At 39.4% G+C, this 21,948-nt stretch overlaps 1 protein-coding gene across 1 annotated transcript in view; it reads left to right on the plus strand.

The window, feature by feature from the left end:
• The first annotated feature begins 16,695 nt into the window (after positions 1-16,695).
• Positions 16,696-21,948, plus strand: part of PAPOLG (poly(A) polymerase gamma) — a 32,128-nt gene continuing 26,875 nt past the window's right edge. The window contains exons 1-3 of the mRNA XM_004742010.3: positions 16,696-16,954; positions 19,809-19,970; positions 21,866-21,932. Coding sequence (XP_004742067.1) covers positions 16,938-16,954; positions 19,809-19,970; positions 21,866-21,932 — 246 coding nt within the window. The 5' untranslated portion in view covers positions 16,696-16,937. The remainder of the gene's footprint in view (positions 16,955-19,808; positions 19,971-21,865; positions 21,933-21,948) is intronic.

The raw sequence follows: 21,948 nt of genomic DNA on the forward strand, positions 1-21,948 counted from the left end.
GCAACACATGAGAGAGGCCGAAATCTAAAATGATTCCTTAGCTTAGGTAAATAGGGGTTACCATCTGAGGCTGAGAATTTAAGGTTTCATATCTTAAAGTATATGTTAAATGTGATTTCATAAATATAATGTGAAAGGGGACTGCATAGATCAGAATGGGGCATAAGACATGAACAAACATTTCATCAAAGAGAATATTCAGAAGGCGAATAAAAGTACATGAAGAGAGGGTCAACAGCATCAGCCATTAAAGGAATTCAGACCGAAAGCACAATGGAATGTCACCACACCTCTCAGAATAACCAAAATACAATATAGTGACAGAACCAAATGTTGGCAGACATGCAGAGAAACCGGATCACTCACACATTGCCAGTGGGAATATAAAATGATGACAGCCACTCTGGAAGACGGTTTGGCAGTTTCTTACAAAATTAAACGCGCAACGACCATTCAACCCAGCAACTTCCCTCCTGGATTTTTAACCCAGAGGAAGGAAAACTAATGTTCACACAAAAACCTGTACCCAAATGTTATAGCAGCTTTATTTACCATAGCCAAAACCTATTGTGTCTTTCAACAGGCAAACAAATTATGGCACTGTCGAAGTCTACTCAGGAAAAAAATGAAATTAACTACGGACACACGCAACTCGAATGCATCTCCAGGGGTGTTGGGGCATTAGAACACTATCTCAGCAATTTGCACTCAAATGGTTCAAGGAAAAACTATCTTTGCCCTATTCTTGCAAACCTGAAATTATTTCAAAAGGAAAAAAAGTAAGTGATGGAAAGATCCCAGATTTCTAGTTTAAGCCACAGGGATGAGACTGAAATGTAAGGCTTCATAGCTTAGTGACAGTATATATTAAATAGCATTTCATAAATTGAAAGTAAAGGAGGATTGAAGAGATTGGAGATTCTCTTTTACTACTGCATATTCATTTATTAAGTTTATCTTGACAGATTTCCATATCCTCAGCTAACTTCTAGGAGTTGCCTGTGGTCAGATGGTTTGGTGCCAGAAAAAGATCCAGAAATCCTAAGTCTCATTCCTGGCTTTAATTCTACACAGAGCACTTAATTTCTTCGATGTTTGCTTTTTCATATTTGAAGTGGGACTAATAATTCTAGTCTGCAAAGTACTTTCCTCAGGAGGGTCATAATTTGAGTGCAATTAACTGCTTCTAATTTTTCAAAAAATAAAATTCTACCTAATAGTGGAGACACAATATCCCAAACTAATTGTTTCTACAAGCAATAATTTTTTTTAAAGCCATCAATTCATTTTGTACTGATTTTATGAAATGGAGATAAAATTGGAACTAACTCATATAAAAATAATATCCTTTAATATTAGCCATAACAACAGCTTGATATTAATGAGAAAGTTGTGCAACATGAGGAGGAAGGGGAGAAGAGATAAAAACAACAGAAAGTCTGTTCCTACATAAACCTCCAATTTTAATAATCTTCGGTATCCACTCCTTCTGTAAATCTTCTCAGAAAGCAGCAGACAAGAATTACAGGTAGTCCCAGCATGAAGCTAATGAGCTCAACACAAACAATACACTAGATGTGATAAGGGATTCTGCCTTGGGGTATTATTGTCAGACTTTCATACTGAAGACCAAACTTGGGGCCATACCTTAATCTAAAGGGACTAGGCCTGAAGAAGATGCTTTCCTTTGCTCAACATTAAGCCCCTTCCCCCCACCTCTTCAGAGTGTCTCCAGGTTATTCTTTGGAAGAAAAGACCAGGAAAGCTTAGAAAGAAAAAACAGTTCATACATTCATCTCTCCTCACAGAGAAGCAATGATTTTTATAGCACTGTACAGCAGTTTCTAAATGGTCCCCTTTTCGATGTTAATGTGGGTCTTTAGTTTAAACAGGCAGATTCATAAAATGAAAATAGTCATAAAAATCATGAAATATGCCTATAGTAGCAGAAATAGAAGAAACTAGTGCTTAGAACATGTCTAAATAAAATCCTAGTCACTATTCAGGGTTTGAGGGACCACATGTCACAGAATCATTAAATTTTTTAAAATTCTTAACAAATATAACATACATACAGTGAAGACATAAATTCTAAGTATACAAATTGATGAATAATAAAAAGTGACCACACCTATGTAATCAACAATCAGTTTAAGGTAGTAGTAATACATGAAAAACTAGTTCTTGGTACTAATAGTTCAGAATAGTGGTTAATGGTGGAAGTTGTTATCTGGGTGAAGGATATGCCTCCTGGGGCCTTGAAAGCATTGTATATCTCAATCTAGGTGACAGTTATCACCATGTAAAATTTATCCTGTACATTTAAGATTCATGCATTTTCTCTAAGTTATAATTCAATAAAAAGTAAAAAATGTTAAAGGATTAGTTTTGCCTATTTTTGAACAGTATGTAAATAAAAATCATACTGCATGGTTCTTTTGTATCTTGCTCAAAATTATGTTTGTATGGAAATTCATCCAGGTGGTTGAATATAGTTACCATTCATTCATTTTTGTCAATAGTGTTCAATTGTACAAATATGCCACAATTCATCCATTCTACTTTTCAGATGTATCCAGTTAGAGGCTAAGATGAATACTATTTCTGTACATGTCTTTTGGTTTGTTTTTGAACACATTCCTGCAGGGCATATATTTAGGAATAACATTGCTGGATCTCAGGGTGCATGTATATTCAATTGGATATGCTGTGGAAGAGTTTTCTGGCATAGTCATTCAACTTACATCCCCACCCCCTCAATGTATGAGAGTTCCCACTAGCCCCACACCCTTGCCAGTGGTTGATATTGTCAGTGTCTGTAATGTTAGTCATTCTGGTAGAAATGTACAGTGCATTTTATTGTTTTCATTTGAATTTTATTGATTGCTAGTGAGTTTCAGTACTTTTTCATGTATTAGTAGTCATTTTGTGAAACCTGTCCAAACATTTATCCCTTTTAAAGTAGCTGGTCTATATTTTGTCTTACTGATCTGAATGATTTTTTTTAACATTTTAGGTGAAGTCTACACCCAGCTTGGGGCTCAAACTCATGGCCTGAGATCAAGAGTCATATGTTCTGTTGACTGAGCCAGCCAGGTGTCTCTGAAACAGTTCTCTATATATTCTGGATATAAATCCTTTGGCTTGCCTTTTCAGCTTCTTAATGGTATCTTTAGTGAATAGATGTTATTAGTATGAATTTGATCCATCTTATCAATCTTTTCTTTCATGGTTAGTGCACTTTTTGTGTCCTATTTAAGAAATATTTTTCAGGAGAGAGTCCGAGATGGTGGAGGAGCTTAAGTCCTCAGTTTTGTCTGGTCCCAGGAATTCAGCTATCAAATTATGTTGAACACCTGTGTGCTCAACAGAGATCTAAGAGAAGAGTTGCTGCAGTTCTACAAATAGAAATGTGACCACTTTCTGCAAGGCAGGAGATGTGGAGAAGTGAATCCAAGGCAATATATGGGAAGAAAAACCATGGGGGAGGGGAGGGAGCCTCTGTAAGCCAGCTACTAGAAAGTGATACAGCAGCAGAGTGCAAGATCAGAACTTTTAGAAGTCTGCTCCTGGGGGGGCGCCTGGGTGGCTCAGTGGGTTAAAGCCTCTGCCTTCGGCTCAGGTCATGATCCCAGGGTCCTGGGATCCCAGGGTCCCGCATTCATCATCCATCCGGCTCTCTGCTCAGCAGGGAGCCTGCTTCCTCCTCTCTCTCTGCCAGCCTCTCAGCCTACTTCTGATTTCTGTCCATCAAATGAATTAAAAAAAAAGAAGAAGAAGAAGTCTGCTCCAGTAAAGGATGTCCCTGTCTGAAAGGCACTCAGGGTGAAGCAAGGATGGAACCCTCATTGGGACAGTGTGGTCTCAGAATCCTCAGAGTCACAGAAAGAATGGGGCAGGGGTGGGGTGCCTGGGTGTGGCAGAGTTCCAAGGCATGGGAAACCGGCTGCAAACAGCCCAGGAGAGGGCTCTCAGCTCAGTGTTCTCATAAATTGCAAATCAAAGCACAGTCAGGCAACCTATCTTTGAGCAAATGCCCAACAAGCAGCAGAGCTGCCTCCAGACCCCCCTTTCCTCCCCACAAGGAATGGCACAAATGCACACCACAGAAGTCTGCAAGGTTTGGAGACCAAAGCAGGGTTGAGCGCTTGAAATAGAAACGCTCAGTCACAGGCTAGGTGAGCACGGAGCTCAGCCAGTGATGGACTGCTTTTCCCTGAGGAGTGATGGACTGCATTGAGGAGTGCAGTCCCAAGTTCTCAGCTCCTCCAGGGTGAGAGACTGGGAGGCCGCCATTTTCATTCTAGTCCTTTAAAGCTGTGCAGAAGCACCTTCAGGGAACAAAAGCAACAGAAAGCAAACTCAGCAGACTACTTAGCCTGGCCCCTGGCAAGGGTGGTACAATTCCACCTGGGGCAAATACATTTGAGAATCAATGTAACAAGCCCCTCCCCCAGGAGATCAGTAAGAACATCCAGCCAAGACCAAGTTTACTGATCAATGAGAACTGCAAAACTCCAGCGTTAGGAGAAAAGATTATATAGAATTCATGGGGTTTTTTTTTCTAATGATTCTTTAGGATTTCATTTTAATCTTTTTCTCTTTCCTTTTCAACAAATTTCCTATTTTATCAACTCTTTTTAAAAATATTTTTTAATTTTCGTTTTTACAGGTATATTCTGTCCTTCCAATGTATCTAATTTTATTTTTGTATTTATGTGTTTTTCTTTCTTTACAATTCTGAAGTGTAGTTTCTTCTTATAAACAGACCAAAATACACCCAGGCTCCAGTGTATTGCTCTGTTCTGTTCACCTGTCTGATTATATTCTTTTTATTTTATTTTATTTTATTTTATTTTATTTATTTGGTTTCAGGTCTCTTCTGATTTGTCTGAGGTATATTTCTCTGTGGTCACTGTTGCCATTTTAGTATTTTGTTTTCTCCTTCATCTGTTCTTCTCTGGACAGAATGACAAGATGGAAAAATGCACCTCAAAAAAGAGAACAAAAGACAGTACTAACTGCCAGGGACCTAATCAGTATGAATATAAGTAAGATGTCAGAGCTAGAATTCAGAATAATGATTATAAAGCTAATAGCTGGGCTTGAAAAAAGCAGAGAAGACACTAGAGAATCCCTTTCTGGAAAAATAAAAGAACTAAAATCTAATCAGGTTGAAACGCAAAAGGGTATTACTGAAGATGCAATCAATACTGGAGGCTTAACTGCTACGAAAAATGAGGCAGAAGAGAGAATCAGTGATATAGACTCTATTATCTCCATATAAAATTATGGAGAATAGAGACACTGAAGAAAAGAGAGATAAACAACTACTGGATCACAAGGGGAGGATTCGAGAGATCACAAATACCATAAAGTGAAACAATATTAAAATAAAGAGATAAAGAGAAAAGAGGGAGATGGTATATTTGTACAGATTATAACTGGGAACTTCCCTAATCTGGGGAAGGAAACAGACATTCAAGTCCAGGAGGCACAGAGAATTCCTCTCAAATATCAATAAAAATAAGTCAACAACTAGATATATAATAGCAAAGCTTTCAAATTTCAGCGTCAACAAGAAAATCCTGAAAACAACTCAGGATAAGAAGTCCTTAACCTACAGAGGTGGAAACATAAGGCTGGCAGCAGACCTATTCACAGAGGACTGGCAGAGCAGAAAGGACTGGCATGACATATTCAGGGTGTTAAATGAGAAAAATATGCAGCCAAGTATACCAGAATAAAAGAGATTAAGAATTTACAGAACAAACAGAAACTAAAAGAATCTGTGATCACTAAACCAAGCTTGCAAGAAATATTAAAGGGGATCCTTTAAGTGAAGAGAGGGACCAAAAGTAACATAAACCATAAAGGAACAGAGACAACATACAAAAGCAGTGACTTGGGCGCCTGGGTGGCTCAGTGGGTTAAGCCGCTGCCTTCGGCTCAGGTCATGATCTCGGGGTCCTGGGATCGAGTCCCGCATCGGGCTCTCTGCTCAGCAGGGAGCCTGCTTCCCTCTCTCTCTCTGCCTGCCTGCCTCTCCATCTACTTGTGATTTCTCTCTGTCAAATAAATAAATAAAATAAAATCTTTAAAAAAAAAAAAAAAAAAGCAGTGACTTTACAGGTAATATAATGGTACTAAATTCATATCTTTGAGTAGTTACCCTGAATGTAAATGGGCTAATTCCTCCAATCAAAAGACACAGGGTATCAGATTGGATTAAAAAAAAAAAGGGCAAGACCCATTGATATGCTGTATATAAGAGATTCATTTTAGACCTAAAGATACCTCCAGATTCAAAGTGAGGGAATGGAGAACTATTTATCATGCTAATGGACACCAGAAGAAAGCTGGGGTAGCCATTCTTACATTAGAAAAATTCAATTTTAAACCAAAGACTGTTATAAGAGATGAATAGGGATACTACATCATACTTAAAGTGTCTATCCAAAAAGAAGATATAAAAATTATAAATATTTATGCCCCTAACATGGAAGCAGCTAATTATATAAACCAATTAATAACAAAATTAAAGAAACACATTGATAATAATACAATAATATAGGGGACTTTAATACCCCAGTCATAGCAATAGACTGATTATCAAAGCAGAAGATGAACGAGGAAACAAGGGCTTTGAATGACATACTGGACCAGATGGACTTTACAGATATATTCAGAGCATTCTGTTCTAAAGCAGCAGGATACACATTTATCTTGAGTGTATATGGAACATTCTCCAGAATAGATCATATACTGGGTCACAAATCAGGTCTCGACTAATACCAAAAGACTGGAATTATTCCCTGCATATCTTCATACTACAATGCTTTAAAACTTGAACTGAGTCACAAGAGAAAATTTGGCAAGAATACAAATGCATGGAGGTTAAAAAAAAAAAATCCTACTAAAGAATAAATGGGTCAACCAGGAAATGGAAGGAGATTTTTTTTTTTAAAGATTTTATTTATTTGTTTGACAGAGAGAAATCACAAGTAGACTGAGAGGCAGGCAGAGAGAGAGAGGGAAGCAGGCTCCCCGCTGAGCAGAGAGCCCAATGCGGGACTTGATCCCAGGACCCTGAGATCATGACCTGAGCCGAAGGCAGTGGCTTAACCCACTGAGCCACCCAGGTGCCCCTGGAAGGAGATTTTTTAAAAATCATGGAAACAAATGAAAATGAAAACACAACTGTTTAAGACCTTTGGGATGCAGCAAAAGCAGTCCTAAAAGGGAAGCATATAGCAAGTAATACAAGCCTTTCCCAAAAAACAAGAAAGTTCTCAAATACACAGCCTAACCCTACACCTAAAGGAGCTGGAGAAAGAACACAAATAAATCCTAAACCAAGTAGGAGAAGAGAATTAATAAAGATTAAAGCAGAAATCAATGATATAGAAATCAAAAAACAATGAGGGGAACAGATCAAGGAAACTAGGACCGAACTCTTTGAAAGAATAAGACTGATAAGCCCCTGACCAGATTTATCAAAAAGAAAAGAGAAAGGACCCAAATTAATAAAATCATGAACGATAGAGGGGAGATCATAACCAACACCAAAGAAATACAATTATAAGAACATATTATGTACAACAATATGCCAACAAATAAGGCAATCTGGAAGATGGATGCATTCCTAGAAATGTCTAAACTATCAAAACTGAAATAGGAAGCAATAGAAAACCTGAATAGACCCACACCCAGCAAGGAAACTGAAGCAGTAATCAAAAATCTCCCTACAAACAAGAGTCCAGGGCCAGACAGCTTCCCAGGGGAATTCTGCCAAACATTTAAAGAAGAATTAATATCTATTCTTCTGAAGCTGTTTCAAAAAATAAAAATGGGAGGAAAACTTCCAAACTCACTCTATGAGGTCAGCATTACCTTGATCCCCAAAACTGGCAAAGATTCCACCAAAAAGGAGAATTACAGAACAATATTCCTAGGGAACATGGATGAAAATATTCTCACCAAGATACTAGTCAATAGGATCCAACTGTACATTAAAAGGATTTCACGACGACCAGGTAGGTTTAGTCTTGAGCTGCAAGGATGGTTCATCATCTGCAAATCAATCAATGTGATACCCCACATTAATGAAAGAAAGGATAAGACCCATATGATCCTCTCAATAAATACAGGAAAGCATGTGACAAAATACAGTACAATTTCTTGGTTAAAATTCTCCACAGTGTAAGGATAGAGGGAGCATACCTCAATATTATAAAAGCCATATATGAAAAGCCCACAGCAAATATCATCCTCAATGGGAAAGTCTGAGAGCTCTTTCCCTAAGCTCAGGAACATGACAAGGATGTCCACTCTCACCACTGTTGTTCAACATAGTACTAGAAGTCCTAGCCTCAGCAGTCAGACGACAAAAAGAAATAAAAGGCACCCGAATAGGCAAAGAAGTTAAACTTTCATTCTTTGCAGAAGACATGATACTCTGTGTGGAAAATCCAAAAGACTCTACCCCCAAATTGCTAGAATTCATACAGGAATTCAGCAAAGTGGTAGGATATAAATCAATGCATAGAAATCAGTTGCATTTCTACACACTAACAACAAGACAGAAGAAAGAAATTAACGAATCGATCCTATTTATAATTGCACCAAAACCCAGAAGATGCCGAGGAATAAACCTAACCAAAGAGATAAACAATGTATATTCAGAAAACTATAAAACACTTGTGAAAGAAATTGAAGGGTGCCTGGTTCAGTGGGTTAAAGCCTCTGCCTTTGGCTCAGGTCATGATCCCAGGGTCCTGGGATTGAGTTCCGCATCAGGCTCTCTGCTTGGTGGGGAGCATGCTTCCACTTTTCTCTCTCTCTGCCTGCTTCTCTGCCTACTTATGATCTCTGTCTGTCAAATAAATAAATAAAATCTTTAAAAAAAAAAAAAGAAATTGAAGAAGACATAAAGAAATGGCAAAACCTTTCATATTCATGGATTGGAAGAACAAATATTGTTAAAACGTCTATGCTGCCGAGATGGGGCACCTGGGTGGCTCAGTGGGTTAAAGCCTCTGCCTTCACCTCGGGTCACGATCCCAGGGTCGTGGGATCAAGCCCCGCATCGGGCTCTCTGCTCAGCGGGGAGCCTGCTTCCCTTCCTCTCTCTGCCTGCCTCTCTGCCTACTTGTGATCTCTGTCAAATAAATAAATAAAATCTTTTAAAAAAAAAAAGTCTATGCTGCCTAGAGCAATCTATACGTTCAAAGCAATTGCTATCAAAATACCATCAACTTTTTTTCACAGAGCTGGAACAAATAATCCTAAAATTTGTATGGAACCAGAAAAGACCTCAAATAGCCAGAGGAATGATGAAAAAAGAAAACCAAAGGTGGAGGCACAATAATTTCAGATTTCAAATTCTATTACAAAGCTGTAATCATCAAGACAGTATGGTACTGGCCCAAAAACAGACACATAGATCAGTGGAACAGAAAAGAGAACCTAGGAATGGACCCTCAACTTTATGGTCAACTAATCTTTGACAAAGCAGGAAAGAATATCCAATGGAAAAAAGACAGTATCTTCAACAAATGGTGTTGGGGAAATTGGACAGCCACATGCAGGAGAATGAAACCAGACCATTTCTTCACACCACACACAAAAATAGACTCAAAATGGATGAAAGACCTCAGTGTGAGACAGGAATCCATCAAAATCCTGGAGGAGAACATAGGCTGCAACTTCTTGCTAGACACATCTCTAAAGGCAAGGGAAACAAAGGCAAAAATGAACTGTGGAGACTTAAAGATAAAAAGCTTTTGCACAGCAGTGGAAATAGTCGTCAAAACCAAAAGACAGCTGACAGAATGGGAGAAGATATTTGCAAATGTCGTATCAGATAAAGGGCTAGTATTCAAAATCTATAAAGAACTTATCGAACTCAACATCCAAAGAACAAATAATCTAATCAAGAAATGGGTAGAAGCCATGAACAGACATTTCTCCAAAGAAGACATGCAAATGGCAAAGAGATACATGAGAAAATGCTCAGCATCGCTCAGTATCAGGAAAATAAACTCAGAACCACAAGGAGATACCACCTCACCCAATCAAAATGGCTAAAATTAACAAATCAGGAAATGACAGATGTTGGCAAGGATGCAGAGAAATAACAGTCAGGAAACGACAGATGCTGGCAAGGATGCATCTCTTACACTGTTGGTGGAATGCAAGCTGTTGCAGTCACTCTGGAAAACAGTATAGAGGTTCCTCAGAAAGTTGAAAATAGAGCCACCCTATGACTCAGCAATTGCACACTGGATATTTACCCCCCAAGTTACAAATGTAGTGATTCAATTTATAGCAGCAATATCCACAATAGCCAAACTACGGAAAAAGCCCAGATGTCTATCAACAGATGAATGGATAAAGAAGATGTGGCAATGGAATACTATTCAGCCATTGAAAAATTGAAATCTTGCCATTTGCAACAACGTGGATGGAACTAGAGGGTATTATGCTAAGCAAAATAAGTCAACCAGAAAAAGACAATCATCATACACCTTCACTCATGTGTGGAAATTAAGAAACAAAACAGAGGATCACCGGGGAAGGGAAGGAAAAATAAAACGTGATGAGATCAGAGAGGGAGGCAAACCATCTCCCTTAATCATAGGAAACAAGCTGAGGGTTGCTGGAGGGGAGAAGAGCAGGGTCTGGGGTAACTGGGTGATGGACATTAAGGAGGTCATGGGATACGATGAGCAGTGGGTGTTATATAAGACTGACAGATCACTGAACTCTACCTCTGAAACTAATAATACACTATACATTAATTAATTTAAATAAAAATAAAATAAAATCTTTTTTTAAAAAAGGCAAGCAAGAAATATCATCAGTATGTTAAAGCAAAGCTATCATGTCTCTTACTGCCAGGAATGAGGCATAGCGTTATTCGTATACATAACGCTATGTATACGAAACTGCATTGCAAAATATTAGACCTGAAGGGGATTTCTTTGATATGAAGCCTCTTTGAGAGAGAATCATCAAGGTCCAGCATATTTGTGTACATGACAGAAGCTCACATTGAAGAAAAGCTGCAGTGGAATGGAGTCTGTGTTCCTCAGTTCAGAAGACAGAATTAGGAGCTCGGAGTAGCAACTACCTCATCTAAAGAATTTACTCCAAAATCTGAATTAATTTTCACCATTCCATCAGATAAAGGCTATTTTGATTCCGTAGCTACGAAGAATGAGCATAGCAGCATCCTTTGTAAAAAAAAAAAAAATAAATAAAATACTTTGGAAGCATTCCTAATTTATTTAAAATGCGAGGGATGCATTCAGCAACAAAATGCTATGACAAATCATGACAAAGAACCTAAAGAATTGTCACCAGAGACTTTCGTGAAATCCAGAGCAGCAGCAATTCCTGGTAGGACTGTCTTTTCCTGCATTGTACCTGACACTGGACAAGGAAACTATATACCTGATCGATTCAGGAAATCAAAGTAGTAAAACTGCCAGCAACAATGCGGCCAAGTGATTAAAAGAAGGCTGGTTGAAAATTTAAACACCCTCTTTACTCATTAATCTCCAACTGCTAAAGACAAACAAAAAGCAAAATTAACATGATTGTAAACTAAGCACTTGTGTCCTGTGGCTACCGTGTTAGCCTGCTGAGAGGGAATGGGCTGATCAAAGCCGGGGAGTCGGCAGAGAACTGTGGATAAGAGCTGCTTCAGGGAGCGCACAGCCAGGATCCATTACCGACCTGGTTCAGGAACAGGTGAGGACCGTAATTAATCCTGCCTTCAATTTGGAGAGAAGCAGGAAACCTACATGCTCTGTCCACCGAGTTTATATGTTAATCCCCCGAGCTCTGGGAAGAAGTTTTTAAATTGGCGTAAAGACTTTTCCTGCCTTTCCGAACATGTAGGAGAGAAACAGCTGGGAGGGGTTGCTGAGGTCCCTAACTTTAGGCAGTTAAGCCGCATCCCAGGAAAGCCATAGATTGCTACCTTGTTTGGTTTGCCACTCCTAAACGCATAGAGTTTAGGTTCTTCCAATGAAGCTAACAGGTTTTATAATGCAAGAAAAAACTTGGAAACACAGGGGACCTCACCCCACAAACATAAACCATGAAAATCCAGATACTTGGAATTGGAATTGCTCTTCAGAGCAAACTCATCTAATCAATGGACTCTTGAATTGCTTAAAGCATATCCAGGACTTTACATATTATTCTAGATACAGAGAAATGAACATGTACCTGCCTTGTCTTATCTTTGTATCAAATTCATATTAAAAAAATAAATTATACAAACAAGAGGTGCCAGGGTGGCTCAGTTGGTTAAGCGTCTGCCTTCCGCTCAGGTCATGATCCCAGGGTCCTGGGATTGAGCCCCACATCAGGTTCCCTGCTCTGTGGGGAGCCTGCTTCTCCCTCACCCTCTGCCTGTTGCTCTCCCTGTTTGTGGTATCTCTCCCTCTGTCAAATAAATGAATAAAATCTCCTTTAAAAATTGTACAAACAAAATATCTGCACTGGCAATAGATATTTCACATTAAAAACACTGAGGACTTAAACTAGTAGCAAAATAAAGTGGAACCACAGAAAGAAATCTTTCTTCTACAAGCAGGCAACAAATTATGGTTGTAAGCAGAAGATGCTAAAAGATGCCCTCTGACACCCCTAATGTGCAGTAGTAGAGGTCACTCTGTGACAGAAGGCTGAAAGCAAAGAAGTTTGAGAGGTCTGTTAGAAAGGGCAATGCTTGGGTGCCCGTCCCTCTGAGACATCCTCGGTGATGGGCTGAGGCCCCAACAGGGCATCAATTAGCTATCCAAGCACAAGACCTTAAAGAGTAAGGTCCTTTTCCCAAAGAAACTGCACACAGTGGTAGAGATGAAGCTTCACTAGGACTACATCCCCCATTCTTCTCTGCCACCCCCCGCACAATTCTATAACAAAATGATTCTACATTTTTGAGATATCATTACTGCCAGCTTCTTTCCTCTTTATCAGGATCTGATGTCCTACTATTAATAATTTGGTTGGGATCTGTCTTAATTAGTTTGGTCTTTTGTAACAAGACCATACACTGGGAGGCTTAAAACACAGATATTTGTATCTCACAATTCCGGAAGCTGGGAAGTACAAGATTAAGGTAGTGGCAGATTCAGTGTCTGATAAGAGCCCTCTTCCTGGTTTTACAGATGGCTGTATTCTCACTGTAACCTTGTATTGCAGGGACCAAAGACAGAAGCAAGCACTCTCCCGTCTCGTTTTAAGCGCATAATCTCATCATGAAGGCTCTACTCTTGTGATCTAATTACCTCCTGAAGGCTCCATCTCTGGAATTGGAGGTCAGGGTGGGGAGTGGAATCAAAAAGGCACTTTGTAACATGACCCATGTCAATTTCTGAAAACTTCCAACTCCTATTTGTTCAAAATCAACTGAGCAGGACTGGACATGATGAATTCATTGACAGCAAATTCAACCACCTACTTTATTTTTGTTGTTCAACGTGGGTAGGAGTCTCTGCGTGGTCACTATCTACCACAAGACAGGGCTTAGGGTGAATTCCACATGGTCATTCAGCTTAAGTTAAGGAACAGGCGTTAATGGGGGAAATTATAAGCCAAGAGTCAGAAAGAGAAGATAGCATAGTCTAGGGTTTTCCAAACATCCCAGAGAGAGGGATGCTATGGCTAGGCGTTCTGTGTGTTCCGATGGAAGAACGTGTCCCCAAGGTGGTATCTTCTTAGAGTAAACTTGTGAGAAAGCAGCCTCGTCAGAATTCAGAGCCAGGGTAACTGAGCTTAGGGGCTAGCTGCCCAACACCTGGGGATCTCAGGAGCCCTTAAGAAGTTGTAGCCCCTTTTGCAAGGGGTAAAAGCCCTCCTGGGAAGCTGAGTGTGGGCACAGCCGCTCCTGCTGGTAGAAGGGTAAACCCTAGTTCTTTCTGGCACAATATGTGGGCCTCCCCAGCCTCAGTCCCCAAGGTCATTTCTGGATGATCCTACCTGAAGTACCATACTCTTTAAGTTATATTTTATTAGGTATTAGTCATAACCTGCTGATGACCAGTGTGAACAATACTCTGCTACAACCATCTGCCAGGTAAGGAAATGCTTTGAGTTAATAAAGGTGGTTCAGAGATGAACGCTTTCCAACGGAATACTTACATAACATTCAGAATATTAACTTAGAGACAAAAGGAAAAGTGGAGATTGTCTACCAATTGGGACAAAAAGATGAAGAGATGATGAGATGAATAAAGACATAAGGGAAAATAATACTGGAAATCAATTCCCTCAACAAATCTTTATTAAAACTTAAGTTCTGAGGATGAGCTGGTGAGGAAGACCGATATGCCCTACTTACTTGTTCTACAGGCAGCCCAATAGATGTTTAAAAAGCTAAAATAATAATTTTGAAAGATTTTTCCCCTGAATTACTTGCATGAACATGTTAACATTCTCCCAAGTTGCAATTCTGTTTACCTGAGCAAACAAACAAAAGAGCTGACTGATGGATGGAACAGAAGAAATTTTTAAAGTAAAAAAAAGAAAAAAGGACTTAATCTGATCTTTTAAAAAGTACTCAGAAAAAAAAAATTTGATGTTTATTATGTTCGAAACACATTTTAGGGAAAAGACAATCATACAAAGGCCTATCTGAACAGAATTTTTAAACTTCAAAAATAAGAATTTTACAAGTGTTTAAGACTCACCAGGTAACAATAAAGCACCATCTACTAAGCTTTGAAGGACATGTTTTCAAATATGCCAAAACTAGGAAAATGCACCTCTTTTCTGAATAAGCTATTTTAAGCTCATTCTAGAGAAGAGATGATCAGAAGGAAAAACTCAAGCAAAGGGAGGTTGCAGCTGAAAGAGACCAGCAATAAGTCACGAGAATATTTCATTTGTAGGGGCGAATCTGGATTACTGGTGTAAAGACAGTTATGCTACAAGGGAAATGGACAAAACATTTGAATTCCCTGAGTAAGAAATATAAATGGCCAGTGATATACCACTGATCAGGGATGTGTGAAACCACAAAGAAATACCACTTTCCAAGCTATCATACTGATTTAAAAATAATTTTTTTTTTTTAATACTAGCCAAGGAACCAGCTTGACAGAGGAACCCAAAGAGCAAAGTTGGGCCAATTTTAGCATCAAAAGAACCATGACTGTAATTGAAATATGCCAACATATTAGAAAAAGGAATAAAATAAGCTAGCAAATAAATAAGAACTTCTTTGAAGGTGGCCATTAAATAACAACAACAAAAAAGGAATAAAATAAGCAAGCAAACAAGTAAGAACTTCTTTGGAGGTGGCCATTATACCAAGTTCTTAACTCTGGAAGGGAAAGGACTGTTTTTCCTTTGCAGTAGGAATCATATTGCAGAATAACCTAATAGTCCTAGTCAATGAGGAAAAGCTCTTCTCTCCAGAAAAATGCCCCCTATAAATGTAGACAGAGTTGGAAACTCACAATTTGCAACCCCTAAGGAAATGATTAAGGTAATATTATCAACAGGTGATGAAACCATTAGGTGAATGGTGGATGGACATCAGGATATTCACCTAGTGTCAAAGTTATCACCCCACGGATTACTATGTAGTTCCAAGATGACTATCAGCACATAAACCCTGTGGTCAATCTTACTATCATCAATGATGAGATTACCAGAGGTTCATAACGTGACTCTTGGTGTGATGCAGTGTTTAGCCTGAGTCTAATCAAGTCTTCAGATTCAGCTTCCAATAGGTGGTCCTCTTTAAGCTTCCCCAAATCTCTTGGCCCCAACTATATTTCAGTGATCTCTGTGTATGTTTGTCCTCCTCCACTAGACTGTGAACTGTGAAGGGCAGGAATTAAGTTTCCCTAGTGCCTGACACACAGTAGGTATTTTTAGTTCTACAACAGAAGAATATCATTTATATTTGATTGTTTCCTCACTAAATTCCAAACTTCGTAAGGTTAAAGATTACATCTGGTTTTAGGCTCCATTAAAGCACTGGTGCCTAATAACCTTTGGTTTTCAATAAATATTTTTGAATGAATGAATGAATGAATAATTTTATAAGTAATCGCCTCTATGGCTCTGAGTCACATTCCGAGAAAAGGCAGCTTCTTGACATCCTTTTCTTTGTAATGATTTAGTATATTAAATTATTTCTTGGATTAATCCTCCTATCGCAAACTGCTAGCGATTGTCCTTTCAACCCCCACCTCAACTGCCAGAATGTCATAAATCAGGGGGAGGTAGAGATGAAATGAACAGATTAGCCTCCCATTTACAAGCTTGGTTTTCCCTGGGATGATTGTAAAGTCACACGTTCCTTGGTGTGACCCTATCACGACAAAATCTCCACGAGTTGATTGATTACGTATGATTATGACTAATTAAAGGTGAAAGATAACGGAAGAGTTAAACTAGTATTTGCTAGGCAAGGTTGTGATCTTTTAAAAAACATAGTCTTTCATTAGTGAAACAAGGAAAATATGTTCCTAATCACATTCCAAGCGGTTTGCTTGGATTGACAGTCCCACGGACAAAGTAGGGGACGAAACGCTCCCTTTCGAACGGCGTTTGCAGCCAGAGCTCGCGCCCCCTGTGGGCGGGGCCACCGAAGCCTCCCGGGACCCAAAGGAGGAGGGGGCGGGGTCGAGGGCGGGTCCAGGCCTCCAGGGGCGGGGCCGCAGCGGGCGAGGGGCAGGCTGGGAAGCGGCGCCATATTGGCGTCGGCCGCGCTGTATTGTCATAAATAGAGCCGGTTTTGTGGTGTTTTCACTACTCGGTTGGATGCCTCGGCCGTAGTAAGTGAGAAAGTGAGCGAGCAAGCGAGCTACAAGCGACCGGGGGAAAGTCGACAAGAGGAGAAGGGAAGAGCAAGAACTTGACTCCAGAGAGAAAGATACTCGCCGGTGTGGGAGACGCAGGAAGCGATGAAAGAGATGTCTGCGTAAGTGGTGGGGGACGGCGGTTGGGGGCGAAGCAGAGAGGGGTGGGTTGGGGTGGTCGGCCCGGGACCCGGTGTCCGTTCCCTCCCCTCGCGCCTTGCCGGGAGCTCGCCCGAGTGGTCTCCTTCCCCGCTTCTGGCCGGTCGGCAAGGGCACCTCCCCTACACCCGGCGGCTCACCTGGCCACCCCTGCACAGACTCGGGGACTCCTGGAGTCCCCATCTGCCTTCTCCTGTCCCACCTTGGATGACGCCCCAGACGGGGGAGCGGCCGGAGAGACGCGGGTGTCCGCGGGGAGAAATTGTCGGTCACTCTCCTGCCCCCAGCACTGTCTGAGCCCGTCTCTGCTCCTGTCTGCATTGGCGCAAATACCATCCCCCTACCTCCCCCTCCTCCCTCCGGACCGGCTGTCTCCTGGTCTTCAGGAGTGAATGACCTATCCCAGCCCATGCGTTTCGTTTTAATAAAAAGCTAGGATCTTTTCGCCCTCCCAAGCTTCCCCCACCGACCCACCGTATATCTACTAGCGGTCTATACCTCCTGCTCACACTTTGATAAGTCAGAAACGGTTTCCGTGTTTGGCAGGATTTTGTTGTCGCTCCTAATATTTTGGTTTATTAGGAAATTATTTAATTTAACCAGAAAAATGCAGAGAATAACATAATCATCATTTGTGTAGCCACCATTCATTCTATTCCCAAAGCATAGAATTCTTTATGTGTGTGTGGGTGTGTGTGTACATACATATCTTTATTTAAAAGAACTCAAGCATTACAGATACCGTTTTAAGCATTCTCTTACCTCCTCCTATTCCATTCACCTCTCTTCCCAGAGTTCCACACAGTCTTGAACTTGATGTTTATTACTGTTTTTTAAAAAATGCTATTACAACATATGTAAGTGTCCATAATAATGGCATTGTTTTACTTGTTTTTAAGCTTTTTATAGCTGGTTTCATACTTGTCATTTTGCAACTTCTGTAGTGCAACATAGTATCTTTGAACTTTGTCCGTGTTAATATTTTCAACTCTCATTAATTCATCTTAACGACTGTATTGTATTCCATTGTAGGGATACACTTTAGCTTAGTCCCTTTTCTGTTAGTGACTGAGGTTGTTTCTGAGTGTTTACTGTTACAGTATGGCAGTGAACAATCTTGTACATGTTTCCTTGTACACTTGTACTAGAATTTCTCTAGGGTGTTTACTTATAAGTGAAATTGATGAGTTGAAGGGAATGTGGGATTCTTTTGGTCGGCTTTCCCTCCTATTCCCCTCCAGATGAGGGAGGTTCAGAACCATAGATTTGGAATTTATGCGCTATCTAGTACCGGTAGGGTAGGAAGCTTGATAACCAATTTTTTCATCACATAGATAAGAAAGGGGGACCCAAGATCATAGTAGCAGAACAGACGTATTTGTTGAAGGGAGAATGGAGTGGTAGAAAGATCTTCGGTCTTGGAGTTCAGATTTTGGCTCTTCCTATCTCTTGGATCTTGGGTGCTTACCTGTAAAATGGCACTTATAATCAGTCTGTCCCATCCATTTACCATACATATTTAAACACACACAGACAATACTAAAATAGCTCTCTTAGAGGCAAAAAGCTAAATCTTTAAAAAGAAGTTACTTGAAATAGCTAATTGAAATTTTGTTTGTTCCACAGGAAGATTAATACCAGAAAGAAATTAAAGTCACTGGTATTGGTGTTTCCCTTTTGTTTCTTTGAATCCTTTCAGAGGATATATAGGTTATTTTATCTTCCATTTGATTCTCCCTCCTTACCTAATGAAATCTTTAGCTAAAGAGCATGCCTAAGAACTTCGTAGCAATAAGATTTTTGACCAGTTAAAAATTAAAAAATAATCACTACTGTATTTTTGTGTGTTATTTATTATTATTATTATTATTTATTATTTTTGTGCTAATTTATTCATTTAAAAGACTTCTTTTATATTTTGAGATTACATTCTTACCGTTGTTAATGGTCCTCAGCATCTAATGGTGAAGATAGATGGTAGGTTTAGTTGGTTATTGCGTATGTTTATTTTTGCTTTACTTTCTTAGCAAAATAAAAAGTTTTACTAACCCATGTTGGTCCCAAAATTTATTTGGAAATTATTGAAAGCGATTGTACTTTATTCAAGACTATAATTTCCTGATAGCTAGAATGTTTTGGAGGTTGGCTTGTATTGTGCCAATAAAAGTATAAAGAATGTCGTAGTTATTTAGTGTGAAAATGGTCTGAGTACCAATCTAAATGAAGAGGACAATTAACTAGAGTTACAAAATGTTAGGACTATAAATTCTGATTTGAGCAAAGGATGTTAATATAAGTTTCTAAAGGACAAATAGAGTCTCGATTTCTTTTTAAAAGCCAGGATATTTCACAAGGACCTTCTAATGGGATGTTTTTGTTTCTTTCCTGAGGGGGAAAGAACATTGTTATTACTCAGAGCTTTCTTTCAAGTGGCTGACTGCTTTTCAAAGATTGAATATAGATGGTACTTGACTTAAGTCCACAGGGTGTAGTGGAGGTGGCCCTGGCCCAGCTCCCATTCAGGCTTTTTGCATTTGAGCTAAGTGGTGCTGGCACAGTTGTCCTGATGCCAACACATGCTGCTTTTGGCTTGAAAAGACATCCTAACCATGAAAGCTGGAGGCAGTATGAATAGCCCTTCATCAAAATAAACACAAAATACCCTTTTTTCCCCTTAAAAAAAAAACGCCTGCTGCAACTGTTAATACTAAGTAAACTTTTAAGGTAGCTAAATTAATGAGTGTATTGAGAGATTAACTATATCAGTATGATATGATACTTTAAATTTTTTTCTGCTGTTTCATTTTTCTTGAACAGAAACACCATGCTGGACAGCCAGCGTCAACAAAAGCATTATGGAATCACTTCTCCAATTAGTTTGGCATGTCCCAAAGAAATTGATCATATTTACACACAGAAATTAATTGATGCTATGAAACCATTTGGAGTGTTTGAAGATGAGGAAGAATTGAACCACAGGTATGTCATTTAAAAATGCAAAATATTTCATAGTACGTTATTTAATCATTAATTCTGCAAATGTAAAGTACTTCCCATGCCCCTGCCAAGGGATGCAAAAAAATGACAAAATGAAGAGAAATTTTGGCCCACTTAGAGCTTATATTTTAGGTGGAGGTTATGGGAAAAGACTGACAATAAGCCAGATAAATAAAATAAACAGAATGTTACAGATGACATATGCTGCTGAGAAAAATGAAGCTGGAAGTGGAGGTTATTTGAAAGGCCTTATTGACATTTAAGGAAAAATTTCAAAGTGAGAGAGGGAACTATATAGATACCTGAGGGAAGAGCACTCTAGCAGAAGATGAGAGGCAGAGTGTACCTGCTATATGTAAGGAATTACCTAGTAAGGTAACCTGGGTATCCAGAGCAAAGTAAGTAAACGGGTGAATGTGGGCTCAAAGAACTTGAGGTGGGAAGTTGTTTGGAGGGAGAGCTAGGTCACTTAGGACCTTGTAAGTCACTGTATAAGTTTTGGCTTTTAGTCTGAGTGAAATCAGAAGCCATTAGGTTTTTGAGCAGAAGATTAACATGATTTACTCATGTTTTAACGCAGTCACTCTGGCTGCTATATTGAGAATAGCCTGAGAGGGATTGAGGGCACAAGTCAGGAGACTGGTTAGGAGGCTATGATAAAAACCCAGGGAGGAAAGGATGGAGGGTTAAATTAAGGGGGATATTAGTGGAGGTGATAAGAAATAGAATTCTGGATATATTTTAAAGGTAAGGTTGTTTAATGACTGGAATATATGTGAGAGACAGAGGTTAAGGATGATGCCAAGGTTTTGGATCTTAGCACCTCAAGGGATAGAGTTCCATTACCCGGAGAAGGCTGAGGGAAAAGCAAGTTTGGACATCTCAGGAATTCCATTTTTCATATGTTATCCTTGAGATGTCTAAACTCTACTTTTCTTCTTTCTTCTTTTTTTTAATGTGGATTTAGATATGCTATTGGTTGAAAGTTTGGTTTAATATCAAACTGCTGTTTTTAAGTAATATTTTTTTCTTTTTTTTAAAAGATTTTATTTATTCATTTGATAGAGAGAGAGATCACAAGTAGACAGAGAGGCAAGCAGAAAGTGGGGGGGAAGCAGGCTCCCTGCTGAGGTAGAGAGGCCCAATGCAAGGCTCTATCCCAGGACCCTGACATCATGATCTGAGCCGAAGGCAGAGGCTTAACCCATTGAGCCACCCAGGCACCCAAGTAATATTATTTCTTAAAAATTAGTCAATATTTGAAGCCGGGGTGGCTCAGTCCGTTAAGCGTCTGCCTTCGGCTCAGGTCATGATCCCAGGGACCTGGGATCCAGTCCTACATCAGGCTCTCTGCTCAGCAGGGAGGCTGCTTCTCCCTCTCCTTCTACCCCTCCCTCTACTCATGCTCTTTTTCTCTCTTAAATAAACAAATAAAATCTTTTTTAAAAAATTAGCCAATATTTAATTTACCTGTTTTCATTTATCCAAAGATCTCTGACTATAGATGGGAGGATGCTAACCTCTATCACCACATTGAGTTTATTTTATTCCATAGTAAGGGCAAGAAAGTTGACAATTCAGTTGGCCTCTGCAGACTTATTGAAGGCAATTTTGATTTTTTATTAAACTTCTTGAATTTTCAGGGTAGCTCAAAGACCCACATAGTATCACAATCGTCATTTCTTTGGAACTCTTGGGGACCCAAAGCATCAAAGAGATGTGCCATGTATTGACAGATGTGACAGCATTAGCCTATTTATAATGTGCTTTTACTCTGGTGCCAACATAAAGATTCTGCCTACAGTTTAACTACTTTTTAAAATACTGTTTTTGGGTTTTCTTAGTTTTGATCTAAAGCATGTTGTTTTTTATTATAGGCTTGTTGTTCTTGGTAAATTGAATAATTTAGTAAAAGAATGGATTTCTGATGTCAGTGAGAGTAAGGTAAGACTCTAAACTC

This window comes from Mustela putorius, unplaced genomic scaffold, assembly GCF_011764305.1.
Source record: "Mustela putorius furo isolate JIRA1106 unplaced genomic scaffold, ASM1176430v1.1 tig00000224_pilon_pilon_pilon, whole genome shotgun sequence".
In the NCBI taxonomy this organism is placed as follows: domain Eukaryota; kingdom Metazoa; phylum Chordata; class Mammalia; order Carnivora; family Mustelidae; genus Mustela; species Mustela putorius.